The 23,562-nt window shown below is 40.2% G+C and overlaps 1 protein-coding gene across 3 annotated transcripts in view; it reads left to right on the forward strand.

Annotated features, from left to right (window-relative positions):
* Positions 1-23,562, forward strand: part of mtrr (5-methyltetrahydrofolate-homocysteine methyltransferase reductase) — a 72,771-nt gene that overhangs the window by 13,533 nt on the left and 35,676 nt on the right. For all 3 annotated transcript variants that reach the window (XM_048523381.2, XM_048523398.2, XM_048523390.2), the window contains exons 6-9: positions 4,135-4,263; positions 9,092-9,245; positions 18,523-18,611; positions 20,752-20,932. In XM_048523381.2, the coding sequence (XP_048379338.1) occupies positions 4,135-4,263; positions 9,092-9,245; positions 18,523-18,611; positions 20,752-20,932 (553 nt within the window). The remainder of the gene's footprint in view (positions 1-4,134; positions 4,264-9,091; positions 9,246-18,522; positions 18,612-20,751; positions 20,933-23,562) is intronic.

Here is a 23,562-nt window from a genome sequence, read left to right on the forward strand (position 1 = left end):
ACAAATGTTTTTCCAAAGGAAGATATATTTAAATTCATTCATTAATGGGATATGAGTGGTGTTGATTGTCCAGGATTTATTACGAATCCCCAGCTCTCCTGGAGAAGGTGATGGTGACCTGCTCTCTGGAATGACTACCGGCCTTTATGAAGGGGCACCCGCACTGCTATTAGGGAGGGAATTGGGGATTTTAATCAGGAACACTGAAGGAATGGCAATAGATGTGCAAGCCAGGATGTGTGTGGGTTAGAGGGACACTTGCAGGTAGTGGTGATTCCAAGTATCTGCTGCCCCTCCCCTGAGTGACTGCAGTGCACATTTCTGATGGTACACGTTGCTGATAGTGGATGATGACACTTCCTGAGTGTTATTGGAGCTGCACTCATCCAAGCAAGTGGGAAGTATTTCATCACCAGTCCTGACATTTGTACTTTGTGGATGGTGGACAGACTTTATGGAGAAAGGGGATGAGTTACTAGCTGTGGAATTTCTGGCCTCTGACCCTTGTAGCCAAGTATTGGTTTGGTGGTCCAATTCAGTTTTTGTGGTGAGTAGTAAATCCCAAGTTTTAAATAGTCAGAGATTCGAGTTGGGAGCAGAGAGGCGAATATGTCTAATATGTTTTTTTTATTGGATTTTCCAGAGTCCACAAAGTTTGACAATAAGAGAAAATGGACACTGAGGGAGGTTTTAAAAAAAACAAAAAGCAGGAGAGCAAATGTTCAAGAAAATTTCAGGACAAACTTGTCTAGACTGTAAAGTGGTAGATAACAGTAAGCAGGATGAATGAAATACTCCCAAGGATACACCATAGAGCATCCACATTAATCATTATTATACTCACCCATCCTCCATCCCTCAGGTAACAGAGAATGTCTGTAGGAGTAAGGGTAATACAGGGAAAACTAAATACTTAAGAGTAGAAACCTTCACTCAAGATCAAACAATCAATTACAAACTGTGTCAGCTCTCCTGATAAATGTAATAATAAACTTTTTTTAATTGTAGGGAATAAAAAACAGAGTACAAAAGATCTTTATAAAAATCTTTATTGTAAATGGAAATGAGGAAATAATCTGGTCGAGGCCAATCGGCTTAGCTGCTTCTTTGATGACTTTCCCGCCATCATATGGCCAGAAGTGGGAATCTTGATGTTCAATGCTATTTGATTTTGTGGGTACTTAAGAAGTTCGTGCCCACGTGCAGTAAAACCTGGGTATGATTCAGGCTTGGGTTGATGAATGGTGGGTAACACATTTATTACCTGGTGCCTGTGTGGAATACCTCCATTAAGAAAATCTAACCATCTAGCCTGGACAGTCAATAGGATTAACATTGTTGATCCCCACTGTCATTTCTTAGGCTTTACTATTGACCAGAAACTGAACTGGATCAGCCCTATAAATACTGTGGCTATGAAAACAAATCAAAGTCTGGGAGTGTTAGAGTCCAGCACTAATTTAGTTGCTCCCTGAACATAGAACATTACAGCACAGTACAGGCCCTTCGGCCCTCAATGTTGTGCCGACCTGTCATACCAATCTGAAGTCCATCTAACCTATGCTATTCCATGTACGTCCATATACTTATCCAATGACGACTTAAAGTTGGCGAATCTACTACTGTTGCAGGCAAAGCGTTCCATTCCCTTACTACTCTGAGTAAAGAAACCACCTCTGACATCTGTCCTATATCATTCACTCCTCAATTTAAAGCTTTGCCCCCTCGTGCTCGCCGTCACCATCCTAGGAAAAGCGCTCTCCCTATCCACCTTATCTAACCCTCTGATTATTTTATATGTTTCAATTAAGTCACCTCTCCACCTTCTCTCTAACGAAGCCTGTCCACAGGGCGCAAATCAGAGTGATGGAATGCTGTCCACTTGCCTGGATGAACCCAGCTCCAAAAGCACTCAGGAACTCCATGCAAAACAGTCCCCTTCAGCATCCCATCCACCAATACTCTGCTTTCATTGCAAGTGCATAGTTGATAGCAGTCTGCCCTATTATAGATGACCGACAGCAACTCACCAAGGCTCCTGCAACACTCCCCATCAAACTTGTGACCTGCACCACCTAGAAAAATAGTGACAGTAAGTGCATGGGAAAACTACTACTGGCAGATTTGCCTACAAGTCAAACACTGTTCAAGCTATATTGCCAGTCTTCTCTGTCTGTGGCCAGAGTACTGGGTTGTCTTCCTAACAGTAACATAGGTGCATCTACATCATATGGACTGCAGTAATTCAATTTTTTTTTGGTGGCTTACTGTCACCTTCTCAAAGGAAATAATTGCTGACCTGCCCAACGATTATCCATGTTCCATTAACCAAATTAAAGGAAAAAAAATCAGACTCTAATCTCTGTTTTGCAGGTTTGGTTTTTCTCTTTTTGCCTTCTGGACAGCAGCTGTTAATTTTGCTGTTCACACCATTTTTTGAGACATCTTTTTACTAATTTGGCATAATATCATCCCTTTTGGGTTTCCCCTACTGGCTCTTCTCATTTAATCTCCTGTTTTTCCACTCTGTCACAAACCTTTTCTTTTTGTTCATTTTTCATCTCCTCCTCTTTCACTACTTGGAACTTACTTATATCTTTTTCCTAGTTCTAATGCAAGGTCATCGACGTGAAATGTTGCTTCTGTTTCCACAAAATGAATCTGACCTGCTTGGCATTTCTAGCTCTTTTCTGGGTGTTTTTTTTTCATTTTATTTCAGATTTCCAGGATTTACAGTGTTTTCTTTTATACTTCCCTTCCCTGCCTTATTGACTTGACATTGTATGCAGCTGAAATTAGTAGTATAATTTTAGTAGTTGTAATATAATGAGGTTTAATGATTTTTTTTTTGGATCGCTGTTTCTATATTTTTAACTTTCAATCCTATTGTTTGCTAAATACAAGCAATTCTTTACAAAGAAGTTAATTGACTTAACAGTTAATTGGTTTTGCTGGCATCACTTCCACAGATCTATTTCTGAGTTTGGGAATTGGGGTTTAATGTCTACTTTTTAATGTGTGTTTGCAGTATCAATATGTTAGACCTGGATTCTGGCATAAGGTTAAATTCTGCAAGCTCTCCATTTGAAAATGTGTTAACACTGAGTAGGAGGTGTTCTCCTACTGTAGTGGATGCTTCCTGATGCTGCATAATCTTAGGAAAGCTACCTACCTTGAATGACTGAGAACTAGCAACTGCAACAACACTTGTTTTACTGAGTTCGGGAGAGGAAGTATGGGTTGACACACTGTGTGCTGTATTCTGAGCTGAAGGAACTTTTAAAGAAAAATAAATGGCTAAATCTGAAATATAAATATTAGAAGCATCATATACAGGTGTATATATTGTGAAGTTTAAATAGATTTACTCCCTTATTGTCCTTGACAGTGCAATTTTAGATGAACCAGGCTCCATCTAGTGGCAGACATTGCTTAGTGCTGATAGCAGCTGGACAGGGCCACTTGCACATTCCAACTTCTGCTACTAGATGGGGTCTGGACTTGTGTGTACAACTGGAGGCACCAGCTGTGGGTGAGAACAGCTGAAGAAGGGCCCCGGTAAGAATGCAGGGCAAGGATGGGAGGCTGAGGGCAGGAACAGGATCGGGTTCAGGGAGAGGGCAGGAGTGGGTGCCAGGCTGTGAACCTAGATTTGTGGAGAATGGCGGGACGGCGGCGGGGGGGGGGGTGGAATGTGACATTGAAGAGTGGAGGAGTAGCTGAAGACCCCTGTTGTTGATGCTGAGCTCTTTAAGAATGGGGTGGGTCTGTAAGGGTAACTTAAGTACTCAGAGTCAGCTGACCACTGGGGAAAAGGTCATGAGTATGTTGCGTGCAATGGACAGAACAAGAAACCTACAATCAGCCACGTTAAGGTGTAACTTGAGACATTAATATATCAGCAGTAATTTTGTTAACTGTTCATGTGAAACAACGCTGTGAGTTTACTTTCCTCAAATACAGGAGGTCTTCACTTAATCATTAGCGAACATAGTTCAGGAAGGATGTAGAAGAGGAATGGGCAGCTGAGCAGAAATGTCCCTAGAATGTTTGTGTGCATATGGAGCCGTAAATCTCCTGGAGTTGGCTGATATATGTTATTTCTAATCCTTCTACTCGCTGTTTAATCCTCAGGTCTGCGAACAAGAATACTTCTCGCTGGCACCAAACGTTGCTCTGTTTCAAGTTCCAGTGACTAAAGCAATCTCTCTAACTCGGGAGGATGCGGTGAAAACTGCACTATTCTTGGAGCTTGATATTTCAGTAAGTCTTTCTGCTGGTATCAATTTTGAGTTTCCATTAAAGATGAAAGTGTCCTGTAGTATGGAACATTAAAATGTTGTGCCACAGAAGGATATGACGCACCTTGTTAACTTCTTCCACACATGCAGATTTTGTGTTAGTAATATCATTGCTGTTTGTGGGAGCCCTTGCTGAATCCAAACTGATGTTCCATTACAGTTGTCTGTACACATTGCATCCAGTTGAAATTTAATTGAAGCAACTTTGGACATGAAAGATGCTCTATAAATGCTAAGTTCATTATTTCCTTCTGACATCAGTCTTGCTGTCCTGCAGAAAGTCTGAGAATTAAGATTGCTGGAAGTGGAGTATAGAATGGTACTAGGAAAGTTCTTTGCAATGCTTTCCTTCCCAAATCTCTATTTGGGGTTTGCTGTGGATTTGTGGATGTGGAGAGAAGGGGAAAAACTGAGTTATGAATTATAGGCCTGGTATTCTGATAGCTTGGTGTCATTTTTGTTGGAGAGGTTGGAGGGATACCTCTCTTCCTGGTTTTTATATTTTTTTAATGCTATTCGTATGTGCCGTGTTGGATTTTTAAGACTGTTGCTGCATCTTCTCAGTAGTTTAGCCTTATCCACTGTTAGCTCTGGTCAGAGGTTATGGTTTGAACTTCCTGGTGAACACTTTGGCTCCCAGACAGTGGGATTAGAAATTCAGGCATGGAGGTTACATGATAAAAAGATGGCTTTACAATTTCTCTAAATGTTATTTAAACCACCTTTTTTTTTATCTACCTGCCCCACAACTTTCAGGGAATTGTAGATCCCCTAACCTTTTAATACTTACCAGCGTCCTGCCTTTCAAGATGTAATCCCCTGCCTTGTTAGCCTTCCCCAAGTGTATTACTTCACACTTGTTTTTCTGGGGTGAATTCCATTTGGCACTGCCCAAATGACCAATCTGGTGATGTCCACCAGCTGTTTATGGCAATCCTCTTCACTGTTTGTTATGCTGTCAATTTTCCCGTCGTCTGCAAACTTCTTGACCATACTCCCTATTAATGAAGTCTAAATCATTTACTTGACACACAAAGGTCCCAACAATGAGCCCTGCAGATCCCCATTGGGAATGGATTTCTAGTCTCTGGAAACATTCCTCTGTTTTCTGCCTCTTTAGGCATTTTTGGATCCAGTGTGATACTTTGCTTTGGATCTCACAAGCTGTTTTTTTTTTTCTTAACCCGTGTGCCATGAGGGACCATATCAAAAAAGCCTCTAAAGTTCACATAGGCCGCATCAAATACAGTACCCTTCATCAAATTTGTCGAATGTGACATTCCCCCATTAGATCGATGCTGACTATCTTGGATTAATCCATGTCTTTCCAAGTGCAGATATGTTCTCTCTGTTTCGAATCCTTTCTGATAACTTCCTCACCACTGAGGTTAGATTGAACAGCTTGTAAGAGCCCTAAATATCCAAGCGTCTTTCTAAATATGAGCTTCTTTATCCTTCTTAATTCTGACCTCAAATCCCTTGATGCCTGGAGTTCTGTGGTCTTAGCCCCACCTCTTTTCTTATTACAAGAACATTGTTGCCCAAACCCTTTTGTTTGTTAATGGCTTCCAATGCTCTGACACAGTTTTATCTGCTGCCAGTCCATATGGGTCACACTATACCTTTCATCTCAGTTAAATTTTTCCAGTTTAGAACCTTTTATTTCTTACTCTGTCTTTTGTCTTTGTCTTTTTTCATAACTATCATAACTGAAGTGTGGTCACTATCTCCAAAATACTCCCCTACTTTCTAAGTGCTGGCTACAACGCCCTCCTGGGTGCAATTTAAGAACTTTGCTGCCTCCTTGCACACGAAAACCCTCCCAGTTAATACTTGGGTATAAAAACTTTCTACTTTTAATACTTCATTATTCTTGCATTTCTCTGAGATTTGATCATCTTTTTCCCTGACACTCAACAGTGTGTTCACACTTCGGTGCTTCCTGCTTCTACCCATATGGCCGCACTTGATTTTTCAATGATATAATCCCTCCTTACTGCTTTTAAATGATTTCTTGTACAATATTGTGATGCCCCTCCTCTTGTATGGGCGTCTCTATCTCATCTGAATGCCCTATAACAAGGAATGTTGGGATGTGTCTCACTTCACTAGGGTAGTGTGCTGGAAATCAGGCCCTGCAGTTCTCAGAATCCTCATAAAAGTGAAAGTTTTCATGAAAGCATGCAAAATTCCCTGATTTACCTGTCAATTAGACTGAGGTTGACAGAAAACTTGAACCAGGTTTTTGTACTTGACAAGAATGACTGACTATTTTAAAAATAAAATATAGCTACTAATAAATAGTTATGAACCATCAACATATGACTTTACTAGTTAAAGTTCTAATGCCCTTTTTAAAACTACACCTATACATACAGATTAAAAAAGAATTGGTGTTGTGGATGGAGGGAGAATGGGAAGGGGGTTAATGGTCCCTGTCTTCAGGGTTTGCTGAAATGATCCTTTGGTACTTGCTGCTTGTTGATTTTTTTTTTCTCCTCTCGAGATACTTGTTTAGTTTCACTTGCTTACAGGAGGCACAGGGCACCTGGTTCATGCTTAGAAAGTCTGTAACTTTGTGGTTAAAAGCCAGAATGTGTGATGGCATGTAATCAAACATTCTTACACACAAGCTGGACAGCTATCAAAGGGCAAGCCTCAGCTATTTGCAGGGAGTAAGTCTTTGACAACCTGTTACCATTCCACAGGTCAGTGAACAGTCAGTTGTATGTTGCCAGCTGATTCTCCCTTTGTTCACAGCTCTGACTGCAGCTCGTCTGAAGTAACCTCCTCCCATCGTTCGAACCTGCAGCAGTGTAAAGAGCACTTTAGAGTCATAGAGCACAGAAACAGATCCTTTGGTTCAATTTGTCCCTGATGACCAGGTTTGCCAAACTAATCTAGTCCCATTTTGCCTGCGTTTTGGCCCATATTCCGCGAAACCTTTCCAACTTGGGAAGATCATCACGTGAGGCCATATGGGTAGAAGCAGTTATGTTTGTACCTGTCCAGATGCCTTTTAAATGTTGTAATTGTACCAACCTCCTCTGGCAGCTCATTCCATACACGCCCCACACTCTGCATGAAAAAAATTGCCCCTTCGGTCTCTTTTTAAATCTTTCCTGTCTCCGCTTAAGCCTATGTTGTCTGGCTTTAGACACCCTTACCTTGGAGAAAAGACCTTGGCTATTCACCCTATCCATGCCCCTCATGGTTTTGTAAAGCTCTTGAAGGTCACTCCTGAATCTCTGCTGCAGGGAAAATAGCTACCCCCTCCCCGCCTGTTCAGCCTCTCCCTATAGCTGAAATCCTTAAATCCTGGCATGATGCTTTGTAAGCCTTTTCTGAACCCATTTCAGGCTCAACAACACCTTCCCTATAGCAGGGAGACCAGAACTGAACGCAGCACTCTAAATGCGGCCGAATCATTTCCCTGAACAGCTACTACATGACATCCCAACTCCTATACTCAATGCACTGACCAATAAAGGCAAGCGTACCAACTGCCTTCTTCACTACCCTGTCTACCTGTGACTCCACTTTCAAGGAACTATGAACCTGTACACCAAGGCCTCCTCAGGTTCCAAGCACTAAGTAATTTATTTTATTTATATTGTTTTATACATTTTACAACATTGAAATTTTGCTGCTTGCCATGAAAGATTCATAGGATGGTCACAGTAAGTATGACTTGCTGTAACCTAGATAGACCTAGTAAATAAATGCAATAGTTAATTGACCTGTTATTATAAAATACTAAAAGCACCGGGAGGGCTACTGGTTGTTGAGAAGTGGAGGAGGCCCAGAGAGATATTTTTAATCAATCTGTTTGACAAGTTTATGATGTACCTCCTGGAGGAAGTGGAGCTTGAACCTGGGTCTCCTGACTTAAAGGTAGGGACATTATCACTGGATCATAAAAGTTCCTGGCCAAGAGTTGTTGCTAATAGCAGTGCGTTTGTCCCCTGTTAGGCCTTTATGTCTATAATTTAGAAAGTTAAGGGCAATCTGATCAGTCTTCCAGATATTAAAAGAAAAAGACAGCATCGATAAAGTATCCCTATTAGATGAGGACTCTAGAACTTATCGACATTGTCAGAGAATTAGGCCCAGACCATTAGGAGAGATGTTAGGAAGCACTTCTGCGCACAGATGCGAGATGTTTGGAACTCTCTTCCATAAATGACAGCTGATGCTGGATCAGTTATTAATTTCAAATCTGAAATGGATATTTTTTGTGAAGCAAAGATATTAAGGGATATGTGCTAAAGGTTGGTATATGAAGTTAGGCCACAGATCAGCCATGATTTCATTGAATAGTGGAAAAGGTTTGAGGGGTTGGAATAGCCTACTCTTCTTTCTATATTCCTAAACTGGGCTGAAAGCAAAACCAAGAAATCCAGACATGGGCTGGGGCTGGAGTGGGAAGGAAGCAGAGAATGTTCTTTGGCTGAAATTGTTGAATTTCATGTGGAGTTCAGAAGACTGTAAAGTGCCTAAACTGAAAATGAGGTACTCTCTTCCTTTTAGCTGGTATTGTGGTTCACCGGAACACTGCAGAAGAGCTTCTCCTCATTTGTCTCCTTAGTGGCTTTCCTCTGCCGCACTAGTCAATTAGGCCCGACAGATCTACAGGAGGATAATGTTAGCAAATTTGCCTTATGATGAAATACAGTCCAGCCATGTCATACAAATCCTCATAATATTGTTACACAGCAAACCCTGCACCGCCACCTTAGTCAGGGGAAATAAAGTCTTATGTTATCTGTGGATCTTTTCTTATTTTGCAGAAAACCTCAATGACGTATGAACCTGGAGATGCTTTCAGTGTTATATGTCCTAATAGCAAGAGTGAGGTGGAAGAACTAATTCAGAGGCTTGGGCTTGCAAACAAGAAGGACCATGTGGTTGAAATAAGCATTATACCAAACAATAAGAAAAAAGGTATCTGAAAATGAAAGTCTTTCATGTGACTGAATGAATGATTTATGTTGTCCTATAGTGCAGTTTCACTTTTTAAGTTCATTACACTGTCTTTCTAAATGATATCATTACCCTCTGGCTGAATTAACACCCTTTGTAAAACATCCTGAATTATTTTTGACAGTCAGGGGGCCTGTGCAAGTGCAGCTTCTGCCCAAATTGGTGACTGGTACATTTCCATTGGTTTGTTATTGTTGGAAAATTTGTAGCTGACAGCTTGTTTTAAACTGATTTGATGAGCAAAATCTGGCAGTGAATTTGATAAAAATGCCTTTATCACCCAGATGCTTGACAGTATCTATACAACACCATCATGTTTAAAGTGCATGGCTTGTGAAAGCAGGTGCAAATCCTAAAATCTACTTTTAAGTAGCCATTGATATTATGCTTTGTTCTGTAAATTTGAAATATTTCAATAATTTTTGCATTTCTGCATCTTTTTAAAGGATGGTTGTAGCATGACAACTTGAAAATACAACAAACTTGTTGATAGTGCCATTAATACCAACATATCTTGGAACAGGTTACAAAAATGAGGAGGATGCATTATAGGAACAAAAAACCAGGTTGTAGACAAAAGGGGTCTGAAATAGTGACCAAAGACTAATTCAAAAGATGGGATTTGGGAAAGGATCTGAAATGAAGACAGAATAATGAGTAGAGTAAAACCTCTCTACTGTGAGAAGAAACAAGAGACAGCTATCCTCACAAGGTAGTGTTTATAAAAAGCTTCTTTCGCAGGCTGAGTTCAGAATCGCAGAATTATTAGTGTGGCCTTTCAGCTCGTCATATCTGTATTAGCTCTGTTAACCAGTCTTCTGCCTTTCTTCTCCTGCGCATTGTTACTATCCAAAAATAAATTCATTGTTCTCTTGAATGCTTCAATTGAAGCTGCTTCCAGCATATTTTCAAAGAATGCATTCCATACCCAACAACTGGCTGTGTGGGGAGAAAAGTTGTCTTCTCACATCACCTTTGCTTCATTTGCACATTACTTTAAAACTATTTCCTCTCATTCTTGTTTCTTTTACATGTAGAACCAGATTCACCCTATCTACTCTGTTCAGCCCTTGTTATGATTTGGAAAACATCAGCTAGATCTCTTCTTCTGACCTTTCCTCAATCCAAGGAGAACCATCCTAACTTCTTCAAGCAATCTGCATAGCTGAGGTTTCTCATTCCTTAAACCACTTCTAGTCACTCACATTTGCATTCTTCTTATAATGTGGCACCCAGAACTGTACACAGTACTCCATCTGAAATTGAACAAGTGTCTTTTACTAGTTCAATATCACCTCCTTGTGCATGTACTATATGCCCCTCTTAATAAAGCCAAGAACACTACATGATTTATTTACTTCTGTCTCCACCTGTCCTGCTGCCTTCAGTGATGTGTGCACATGTATACCACGTCCTTTTGCTCCTGCATTCCATTTGAAATGTACTCCCTATTTTATATTGTCTTTCAGTGTTCTACCAACTAGAGTGTGCCACCTCGCACTTCTGTACATTGAACTTCATCTGCTACCTATCTGCCTGCTCCACCAACTTGACAATGTCCTTTTGAAGTTCCACACTATATATCCTCCTCCTCCCAGTTTACAATTCTTCCAAATTTTAGTATCATCTGCCAACCTGGAAATTATCCCCTGCTTTCCACCGTTTAGATCACTTGTATTAATATTTTTCAGGAAGAGCAATATCTCAATAACAGCCTCCACCACAGTTGTTCCTCCAGCCTAGAGAATATTCATTGACCATTACTCTTTGTTTTCTAACACTCAGTATTTTTTTGTTTTCCTTTGTATCCATATTGCTACTGACCCTTTTACACCAAGTCCTAAACTTTTCCTGTCTGTTGTGAGGTACTGTATCAAACATCTTCTGAAAATCCTTGTACACTGCATTCTTTGTAGCCTCTGTTGAACCTTTTCTGTTGCATCTTCAAAAAAAACTCCAGTTTGTTAAACCTGATTTCTGTTTTATAAATTCGTGCTGACTCTTCTTAATCGGCCCACCTGTTTCCATATGACTACTAATCCCATCAGGAATAAATGTTTCCAAAAGTTTCCCACGACTGACGTTGAACTAACTAACTGCTGGGATTAGCCTTGCAACTCGTTTTGAACAAGGCCATATTGTTGGGACCTCTCCAGTCTTCTGGCACCTCCCCCCAGCAGGGAACGCTGAAAGATCGCCACCAGTGTCTCTGCAATTTCAACCTTTGCTTCCTTCAAGATCCTTGGATGCATCTGATGTGGTCCCGGTGCCTTGTTAACTTTAAGTACCAACAATCTTATCCAAGAATTTTTGTTTTCATTAATTTTGATACCTTTGCATTGACAGGTTTTTTTGTTTTCTTCTGTCTTCTTGGCACTGTTCTATACAAGCTGAGTACAAATTCAAAGAGGAGCAAAGAACAAAACAGCACAGGAACAGGTCTTTTGGCCGTCCGAGCCTACGCCGACACATTTTTGCCCTTCCGTATTAAAACTGTCTTCACTTACAGGATCCGTGTCCCTCTATTCCCTTCCTGTTTGTGTATTCAACTTGAATGTAGCTTCCTGAATGCTGCTATTGCGTCTGCTTTCAACACCCCTTCTGGCAGTGTGTTCTGGGCATTCATCACTTGGTGTTGAAAACATGCCTTGCATATCATTTTTAAACTATTCTCCTCCTCCTCCTCCTCCTCCTCCTCCTTGAACCTGTGTCCCTTGGTAATTGAATCTTCCACCCTGGGGAGAAAAACCTTATACTTTCCACTGTATCCATGCCATTCACAATGTTTTAAACTTCTATCAGATTCCCCTCAACCTCTTTCACTTCAGTGGAAGCATGCCCAGATTATCCAACCTTTCTTCATAGCTGAAGCTGCAGTATAATTTTCTGTCCTGAATACTCAATGCTCCTTGCAATGAGGGCAGGCATGCCATAAGACGAGTTAAACTACTTTGTCTATTTGTGCTGTCACCTTCAGTGATCTGTTGACCTGCACACCTAAATCCCTCAGCATATCTATACTCCTAAGGGTTCTGCCATTCACCATATAATTTCCATCTGTACTTGACCTTCTAGAATGTACCACCTAACACATTTGTCGGGATTAAACTCCATCTGCCATTTTTCTTCCCATTGCCTCCAACTGATCTACATTCTGCTGTCTCCTCTGACAGTCTTCCTTGCTATCCGCAACTCCTCCAATCTGAAAACTTACGAAGTAGACCAGTTATGTTTTCCTCCAAGTAGTTTATACAGATCACAAACAGCAGAGGTCTCAGCACTGATGCCTGTGGAATACCACTATTCACAGCCCTCCTTTCCGTAAAGCATCCTTCCACCACTACCCTCTGTCTCCTATAACTAATCTAGTTCTATATCCATCTCCCCAGCTTACCTTGATATCCTGTCACTTTACCTTTTGTGTACCAGCCTGCCATGAGGGACATTTATCAGAGGCTTTTCTGAAGTTCATGGAGACGACATCAATGGTTTCTCCCTCATCAAATCATTTTGGTCACCACTTCAAAAAACGTGATTAGGTTAGTGAGGCACAACCTGCCCCCGCTCAAATCCACGCTGTTTATTGCTAATCAGTCCATTTCCTTCTAAATGCTTATAGATCCTGTCCTTGAGAACCTTTTTTCCAATAATTTCCCTACCACTGATGTTAGGATCACAGGCATGTGATTTCCTGGATTATCCCTGTTATCTTTTTAAGCAGTAGGGGCATCACTAGCTTTTCTCTGGGACCTCACCTGTGGCCAAAGAGGATATAAAGATGTCTGTCAATGCTCCAGCAATTTGTTTTCTTCCCTCTTTCAATATTCTGAGAGATGTCCCATCAGAACCCTGGAACTTATCTATCTTGGCTTAGACATTCGACACTCCCTTCCCTGAGATCATCCTCCAATTCCTTCTCTTTGGTGAATACCGATACAAAGTATTCATTTAAAACCTTACGTACCTCATCTGGCTCTACACGCATTCCCTCCTTTGTCCTCGAGTGGGCCAACCCTTTCCCTAGCTATCGTCTTGCTTTTTATATATGTATTAAAAAAAAACCTTGGGATTCTCCTCATTAAACCTGTTTGCTAACAACTTTCTATGACTCCTTTTTTAGCCCTTTGAATTTCTTGCATAAGTTCTTTCCTACTTTGCTGATGTACTTCTAGGGCTTTCAGTTTCCACCATTGTAGACCTTACAATTGCTTCCTTTTTCTTTTCTATTTTGACCAAGGTCATAACGCCACTGGTCATCCAGGGTTCACATAACTTGCCAAAACTTTCCTTCATTCTCGCAGGAATGTGTCTCTTCTGGACTCTTATCAACTGCCATTTGAAATACTCCCACATGTCTGACATAGATTTACCCTCAAACGGGTGCCTCCAATCAAAGTTCTCTTGTTCCTGCCTAATATTGTTGTAGTTCTCCTTCCCCCAATTTAATGCCTTCACTTGGACTGCTGTTATCCTTATTCATGAGTATCTTAGATTTCGTGGTATTATGGTCACTACTCCTGAAATGCTCCCCCATTGAAACCTCACTTACCTGCCTGGGCTCATTTCCCAAAACTAGATCCAAAATAATCCCTTTCCGTGTTTGGCTGATTTTACATGTTGTATCAAAAAACCCTCCTGAATGGTCCTTACAAATTCTGCTCCACCAAGCTCCAAGCACAAAGTGAGTCCCAGTCAATACAGGGGAAGTTAAAAATTACAACCACAACAACTCTGATTTTTTTTTATATATCTTTCTAAAATCTATCCACATGTTCTCTCCTTTTATCTGCCACTGGCTGGTGTGAGGCCTGTAGTATACCCCGAGCACTGTGATTTCATCTTTCCTCTTCCTGAGTTCTACCCATACTGCCTCGTTACACATGTCCAGTTATGCAACTCCTCAACCCCTTTTTACACCCCTTTCTATCACACCGGAAAGATCTAAATCCTGGGATATCACCTGCCAGTCCTGTCCCTCTTTTGGGCCAAGTCTCTGTATTCACAATCATGTCATAGTTCCAAGTATTAACCAACACTGAGTGCATCTACCTTGCCAGTTATATGGGTTGCATTGAAACATATGCATTTCAGAACATATACCTGCTGTTTTTAAAGAAACATTTCACTGCGTGCTCTTAGTCATATTTGACCTGATTTCTACCTCTACCAAATATGCTCTCAAGAACATCAGTCCTGGTCCTGTCCAAGTGTAACCTGTCCCAGGCTGTACAGATGCAACTTCTCTCAGAACCAGTGCCAAATGGCCAACGAATCTGAAAACCTTGCCATCAAACAATCTTTTCAATCACATGCTTATCCTATATATCCTGCTGTTTCTGCTCTGCCTTGTTCGTGGAACTGTTAGCACTCCTGAGATAACTATCTTTGAGGTCCTACATCTCAACTCTCCTCCTAGTTCTCTGTATTCTGCTTTTAGAACCTCATAGGTTTGTTAAAAAAAAGTATGTCATTAGTATTGATGTGTACCGTGACCATTGGCAGTTTGATCCCCCAAAATATCCTGCAACCATTCAGACATCCAGGACCCTAGTACCAGGGACGCAACACACCATTCTGGGCACCCCTTTGCGACCTCAGAAGTACCTATCTATTCCCCTTATGAGTGAATCCCCTGTAACTATAGCATTTCTATGCCTATTTCTCCCTCCCTTTTGCAGCAGAGCTAACTACAGTATCGTGAATTTGATTGTTGCTGTTATGTCCTGAGAGGCCATTCCCGTCAACCGTATCCAAAACGGCGTATCTGCTTTGGAGGAAAATAGCCCCAGGAGATTACTTAGCTCTCCTGCTTTGCCTGATGGTCACCCATTCCCTTCCTGCCTGTGGAGTCTGAACCTGCAGTGTGACCACTTTTATATACATGCTATCCACGTCCCACTTTGCCTCGCGAATGCTGCATGGTGTCCCCTGATGCCGCGCTCACTCTGAAACCTGGGCTTCATGCACACCTGCAGGTCCGAGGAGGGAAATTCCTTCAGGATTGGCAATAAATGCTGGCATGGTCAACAATGTTCCATGAATCAATACGATGCATTGGCTTCCACAGTTGAGATCGGGTTCATGAAACCTTGTTCCAGGATATGTTTTTTTTTGCAAATTAAGAAGGTAATCGCGTGATGACATTTTAATGGAAATCCCTCTTATTTATTCTTTTATAAATAGATTAGTGTTTTAATTTTTTTTGGGGATGTGGGCATTACTGGTAAGCAAGCATTAACTGTCCATCCCTAATTTTCCTTGGTGGTGGTGAGCTGACTTTATGAAATGCTATAGTCCTTGTGATGTGGTTATACCAGCAGTGCTGATAGAAAGGATTTTCAAGGACCTTGATCCATCATCACTGAAGAAATGACATCACAGTTTAAAGTTGGGATGATGTGCGGATGGTAGTGCTTCTGTGCGTCTGCCGCCCTCATCCTTTTAGCTTGTAGAGGCTGTCTTTAAAAGGTGCTTTTGAAAGAGCCTTGATGAGTTTCCATAGTGCATCTTGTAGATGGTACTTACTCCTGACACTGCCTTCATGGTGGAGGGCTTGTTCGTTTGTTTGTTTTGTAAAGGTGATGGTTGGAGTGCTAGTCAGGCAAATTGCTGGGATAGGGAGCCAGGCGCTGCCTTTGTCCTCGATGTTGTTATGCTGCGCTCATCCTGACTTGTGCCCTGTAGATGTTGGATAGGCTTTGAGATATGAGGAGCAGTCCTCCAAATACACCACAGAATTTACCCCTAGAGTCCTGAAAATTCACTGACGGGGGGCTGGTGACTTATCAGAAGAAAGTGACAGTGATAACTAGCATGGTAGGGAATAGTTTCAGAGATAGTTAGGAACTGCAGATGCTGGAGAATTTGAAATACACAGCCTACGGCTGGTTGTGGCTCCTGTTCACAGTGAACAGATCAGTTTCTGATTAAAGGAGCAACCAACAACAAGGAGAGTAAATGTTAGCGGTGAGGGTACTGTTAGCAGAGTATCTGTTGGGGACTGAGTGTGGCCTGGGGAGTGTGCAGCTGTCCTGTGTCAAGGCTAAGAGGGTCTATAGCTAGGTACAATGTGGGTATGTCTCAGTGGGAAGATGCAAGAATGATGTGGCTGCAATAGGGCAGGTGTAAAGAGGCAGCAAGTCTGGAGGAGTTTGTTGGTGGAAAGAGAAGGGAGCTGCTCTGGTCCTGGGGAGGCTGCAACAGGAAGAGAATAGTCTTAAATTTGTCAACAAAGGAATACTCATCTAGCTGGGATCCAAAACAAAACTTGGGTGATAGATGGTGGAATCATCAGTTTGAATCTGTGTGGTTTTAGAAGTTATTACCCTTGGATAAATATTGTGATTCTTATTATAATGAAAGCCATGTCAATTGTTAAATTTAAATTTGGGATCAATAGTCAAGATGCAGTAAATTGCCTGGTTAAATATATCTGGCTTTGTGCATCTGCAATTTTGTAACACATCGTTTGTGACCCCATCAGTCTGTGGAAGATGTGTTTAGGGTGATGGCTTTTTGTGCGTAGAAGCATGTATCAGTTATTTTGGGGGTAAAATCCTTTAACTTCTGTGCCTATTGTATAACTTTGGAATCCTAGATGCCATAATTTCTGTCACTTTCCTTTCTATTGGGGCTTCTATAAGTGTTTTCCTACTTTCTTTCTGTACCTGTTCAACTTCCCCGTATGTCAATACAAATACAGTAGGTGTTGTGACTGCTTGAGTATATTGCTGATGGGTGAGTTACGGTGACTATGCAGTTGAGTTAAGTTACATACTACAGAATTCCTACCCTCCATTCCTGCTGTTGTAACCTCAGCATTCATATGGCTCATCCAGTTCAGTTTCTGACCAGTGATTACGCACCAGAGTGTTAGTTGGCATTGGGTGATAGTGATGCTAATGAACATAAAGGGTGATGGCTAATCCTCTTGTTAAGAAGGTAATTGTCACTGCATGGCACCTACATTGTACGAATGTCACATGCTCCATATCAGCTTAAGCTGTTTAGTATAAGTTGGACACAAATAAAATTAAATTGGATTTTTATTTAAACACGTCACTTGTCCTCCATGTCAATTCAACAGATTCAACTTGCAACAAATTAAGTGTTTGATTTCAATAGTGCTTCTATAGATATAATTATGCATCCTCCCCTGTTTAAACTAACATGTCAAGTCAATTGTCAGCCAGTTTATAATAGAAAATGAAAGTTCACTAATGATTTACTTTGTAAAGCACTAGGCCACAGCCTGCAAAATATGGTAACTGAGCAATTAATTTGAATATTTTAGGCAAACCAGTTGGCATATCTGGAAAAGGCACCCATGGGCAAAGGAAATAGTATTAAATTGCATGAAAATTGAATAGATGTCTTCCTTTTACTAAATGTTCTGGGATAGGGAGCATAATTGTGTATATGACACTGGTGTCGAATTCTTTGCTGGAGCAAGCACCTTAGATCTCTGGTTCCAAATGTTTCGACCACTGTGATTTATTCTTCCTCGTTTTTGGATGTTGCACAGAACAAAGTTAGTGTCCAAGAGGTTTATTTGAAAACACAAGCTTTTGGAGCCTTGCACATCTGAAGGAGGAGTGAGGCTCTGAAAGTTTCTGTTTTTTTAAATGAACCTGTTGGACTTTAACCTGGCGTTGTGTGATTTCTGACCTTGTCCACCCCAGGCCAATACCAGCAACTCCACATTTATCTGGATATGGCAGGGTTCACAGGAAGATTTGAAACATTAATTTGCTTTCTCTCTACAGATGTTACCAGACCTGCTGAGGTTTTGCACCTTTTTTTAATGTTTTTATTTCAGGTCACCAGCATCCAGAGTGTTTTTTCTTTTGTTTCCACATCATGTTTCAGGATGTGGCCTACTGCTTTGATTTTAACTAAATGCCTTCCAAATGTGATATGACAATGTTATGGCAACAAGTTGATCCAGGCTAACAAACCTATCACGTACATTTTTTGAAATGTATAATTATATAGCTTTCACTTGGGTTGATTTTGCATGTCAGCCGATTTGGTTTCATAAACTTAAAAACCTTTTTAAGATAACTCCAAAACATTTCTCAAGTGTAACTGATTTGGAAATGTGGACGTGAATTTGCTGCTGTAATTACAGAAAAGTTATATTTTGTCACCTGGTGGAAGTTGAGTTGCAAACAGTTGCTTTGAAATGTATATGTGAATTATTTTTACAAGGCTTACAAAAATAATATTTTTTTTTAAGGTGCTCACTTGCCTGAATATATGCCGAAGAGAAGTACGCTGCAATTCATTCTGACTTGGTGCCTCGAGATACGATCAGTTCCCAAAAAGGTATTTGCACAAGTTGTTGAAGTTCTGAGGTCATTCTCTGTGTCGTAGTGCTGCTAAACACCTATAGCAGCATGCAGTGATGATACAATAATAGTTTTATGTTGTATTTTTAACAGCATTAGTAATTGTGTCATTGGTCTATAGCCCAGCAACTAATTCATCTTGCCTGTGAGAACAAGGATGATATTTCAATGTGTCATTTCAATAACATAAACACAAACTAGGAAAACCCAAATAACCCAGTTGAGATTTTCATATTTGTAAAAATACATGAATATATGTAAAATCTGTTTGTAGCTCTTCGGGGTGAGGGGATGAGATAGCATCAACCACAGAGTGATCAAACTTATCATTGCCCAACTTGGATGCTCCTTTTTATCCTGGTGTTTCATACATACATTTTGGGGGTAGTGTGTCATGTACCATGACAAGTGTTGGAATTTGAATCCAATTTTAAAAAATTTAGCCTAACGGTGACTATGTTGCTGCTGACAATTGTCATTTCAAAAACTCCTCTCATTCACTAATAGTTTGGGAAGGGAAGAAAATGTGCTAACCATATTTAACTTCAGACCCACGGCAATGTACTTGACTCTTAACTGCCCTGTAGGCAATTAAGGGTGAGCAATAAATGATAGCCTAGCCAGTGACACCCATATACCATGAACAAAATTTTAAAAAAATTATCCAGGGCTAAATGAGAGAAACAAGGGAAATGGGTACGGAGCTGTAAGTTAAATGACAGCAAAATCTAGGCTACTATGTGCGTCAATATTGACCCTAAAGAAGCTGTCTTCTGTGGTCTAGAGACCTTTTGGTTGATTTTGTTTTCTGACATAAGTTTGAATCTAATGTTAAGTCAGTGGGATTGCCAGAGAATGAATTGCTTTGATGAATTCTCAGACAGCAAGCCAGTAAGATGAAACATCCAAATTTAATTTGTATAAATTTAATATTTTAACCCCTATAGAACAATTTTGACAACAAAGTATAAAATTAGTTTTCAGGGCCAGAGGTTGTCTAGCGGTATTTTATAGTGGAATATGCTATTGAAGATCCGAGTTAACTTCATCTAAACTTTAACATCTATGAGGACTTCAGCAGTGCACTTTGTGGAGCAGGAATTGACTGGCAGTGCCTTTTGAACACCCTTACCTTATTTCACACATTGAGTTGATGTAAAAACTGTAGTCAATTTCACCAGATGATTATGGTCACTTCTAAAAGTTTGCTGTTTTTTTTATTCACTGGTTTTATTTTGTTGCCCATCTTAAGGGGAACTAGGGTTAGGCAATAAAAGTGCTGGCCAGGCAGTGATGTCCATGTACCCCGAGTGAATTTTAAAAATGGTTACAGTTGCAAAATATCAAACCAATTCGAGCTACAAATCTTTTGTTTGATTTAAGGTTTTTGCACTTATATCTACAAAGTGCAATGGAGTGTCTTTGAAGCAACAATGCTGGAATGCAGGTAGTAATGTACCAATTAGTGAGCTCAAATTAACATAGCTTTGACCCTAAATGGAGTAAAATAAATTAATGGTGAAATAAAGAAAAAAACTGACCAAAACATGAGGGGAGAAAATGGGAGGGGGAGACTGGGATGATTGTATGTATGCAAATACAAAAACAAATATTGAGGAAACCAGAACAAGCACAGAAGACGACCAGGGAAAGAGAACTCATCTCTTGTGTGACACAGTATGGTAACAAAGCAGTTTTATGGCTCCTAACTAGTTAGGGCTGTTTGAATCAATCTGCACATGCATCATTTAAACACTGCAACATTTTCTCAGAGTACCAGAGTGATGACAAAAGACTGCACCAAATTATTTGTCAGCATTAAACTGAAAAACACCTTTTTCTGTTTCAGAAAACTTTATTAGATAGAAGAGTGAATGGCAAGATAAGAAAAGAAATAGTATGGAGAGGTAAAACTCAAGCCGTAGAGTAGGAAAAAGAATAGAAAAATGGCTCCTAGCTGACTCTAATACTACAACCCCAGTTAGAAACAAAAACAGGGAGGGATTACAGAAAGTCAGAGTCTTTATGGAATGACAGTTATTATTTTTGAGGACTGTTCACTTTGTTTTGCTTTTAATGCATGATGTTGATTTTATTTCAAACTGTATGTATTTTAGGCATGTTTGCGAGCATTAGCTGAATACACCTCTGACTCTTCTGAGAAACGGAGACTACAAGAGCTGAGTAGCAAACAGGGTGCTGCAGACTATACCCGGTATATGAGAGACCACAACCTTTGCCTGCTTGATATTCTCCGTGCCCTTCCGTCATGTCGTCCACCGCTGAGCCTTCTATTAGGTTAGTCACCTTTTTTATTACTTTTTAATCCTCTCCTATTGAAATTCTAAATAACATAATGTATAAAATCTTAGCGTGAACTATTCAGTATATCTTTATTTTTCTGTTTGGTAGTTAGCTTTGGTGGTCTCTTTTTCCATAAATTTGTAACTGTTTTATTTTTTTTTCCCTGTTTCCATCTTTGTTATACCCATTTAGGTTGTTGGGTCTTCTCTGACATCTTGTTTAATCACACAGCCTTTACACTGTAGAAGGCTCATTGTGTCAGCACTGTCTCCCTGAATAAGCACCTCTCACTTCTCTGTAATTTTCTTAGATTTGTTTCTGTATATACTTCCTACTAACTGCATTCTAATACAAGGGGATATTGTCAAGTTTAGTGTCTGAACTTTGAATGTTTTTATGAAATCTTGGGCTTAGCATGCTCTTGAAAGAGTTTTACAGCTGCAGCAGTTAACAGTACATCTGCACAAACAAACTAATCGTTTGTCTTTTTTTCAAGGTTAAACTGTCAATGCTGCTGTGCTTTGTATTCTGCTGCAGCTAAGTAATCTCATGGGCTGTGTTCCATTACTGTTATCTTTTCCAATATTGATTACATTTCTGTGCTTGTGTTGGTACTTGTGATGAGTTGATGATTACTGATACAAAGGAGGCGTATAGTTAGTTATCACAGTTTTGAGTCCTCCGACTGGAAACCAACCTATCTTAAATCTGTGTCTACATTATACATTTTAGATTTGATTTCTGTTGTGAATTTGCTGCTGCTGCTTTCTATCTAAGCTTTGGAATGATCTTTAATCTGATCCCCTGTTGAAGTTGAAAACACTTTGCTCAAATGCTTGCCTTTGGATTCAGGCTGCCCCATTGGATGCAGGCATTCTGTTAACATTTGACAATTTTCTAATTTTTTTTGTCTCAATCACTGCCTCACATTGACAATCTCTCTTGCTTTCATCCATGTACCTATATGTTTACTAGATGTTCTGTATTCTGATTCTTGACAAACCTGAAAGTTTTTAACTTGCATTTAAATGGTGCTTTATTGTATGTTGCAAGGTGCAATGCTGATCTAACTGAGTCTTTTCATGTTTTTTTGGAGTGTTCAAATGCTTCACAAATAAGAAGATGGACACCAAGCCACTAATTGAGAAATTAGGTGTATAACTGAAATATTATGTCATGATGAACTGAATTATTTTATACTAAGAAGGACTGTAGCATTTAACTTTAAAATGGCATGGGAACTGGTGACTTTGTACAATTTTTTCACTGTGCTCATGTACTTGTAATTGTGTACAAGTGACAATAAAATCTAATTCTCACTTTAATCTGCATACCTCCAAGTTCAGCCTTTTAAATATCACTGATCTTTAATTGTTTGACTTTTTGGCAGCTGTGCCATTAGCTGCGAGGACTTGAAATTCCAGGCTGACGACCTCTCGCGGAAAAGAATGAGGGAAACTTCACCCTGGGAATTGCTGATGAAACCGTGGGGAAGGGACTGGTCCTTGACTTGTACGTGAGACTCTCCCTTTAGTGATGTGACCTACACCAAACTGGTACTGCCAGTTCAGATCATGTGCTAGACAGATCCACACAGCCGCAAATGTTACTTGCAGTTACAAAGTCTGCAAAGGGAGATAAAATCAAGGACATGGTGACAGTCACCATGTGGGGCAAAAAGCTCTATTACCAAATAGCCTCAGAAAATCTGGCACCATTGGTCATCCTATAGAATTCTCTCTCCAACCAACCCAGATTTCCTTCCATTTTAACCAAACTTTGGGTCATCTGTTTCAATATCTCCTTGCATGACTCTGTTGAGTGCCTTGAGTTGTTTACTACATTAAAAGATGCTTTATTAAAAATAAATATGAAGAGCTTAGGGAGTGAGTTTCAAGGAATTGGACTGAAATTGCCACCTCTCCTGTCAGCATCAGTAAGGCAAAGGGAGAAAATGAAAAGCTACAGGCAGACATGAATGTTGTGAAGATATGGATATGAACTGGGAGAGATTTCTGATTGTGAATTGGGGTAAGATGGCAGGGTAATTTCAAAAACTGAGTGGATTTTTCAGTTTGATGCAGTACATTATGGGAGCTTGTGTATGTCAGTGAGGATGAAGATGATGGACATATAAACGTTCACATGTTAGGAGCAGGTGTAAGCAATTCTCCACTATTCACATAAGATCATGGCCTTATCCACATTTCTGCTTACTTTGCTTCCACCAATTTTGCAGGAAGATATTTCTGAAGATGCTCAAACTTCGGGAAAAATTGTACCTCCTCTCTTTTTAATCGGGTGATTCAGAAGTTTTAAACAGTGACTCCCACCTCTGGATTCTCCCATAAGAGGAAATATCCTCTCCACTCCTAAAATTTCTAAATAGTCTTGACAGGGAGGAGAGCAATGGTTTGACTGAAACTGGAATTAAAACGTATATGTGCCGTCTTTTAATTTAAAACAAAATCTCACATTTACCACCTTCTAGAGGGAAATTCCTCAATCTCTATCCTACCTGGCTAACGTACTCCAAGATCATGCCATAGAGATAACAGTACGGAAACAGACCCTTTGGTCCAACTCGTTCATGCCGATCCAGGTTTCTAATCTGAATTCGTCCC

This window comes from Stegostoma tigrinum, chromosome 2 (genome assembly GCF_030684315.1).
Source record: "Stegostoma tigrinum isolate sSteTig4 chromosome 2, sSteTig4.hap1, whole genome shotgun sequence".
Taxonomy (NCBI): Eukaryota; Metazoa; Chordata; class Chondrichthyes; order Orectolobiformes; family Stegostomatidae; genus Stegostoma; species Stegostoma tigrinum.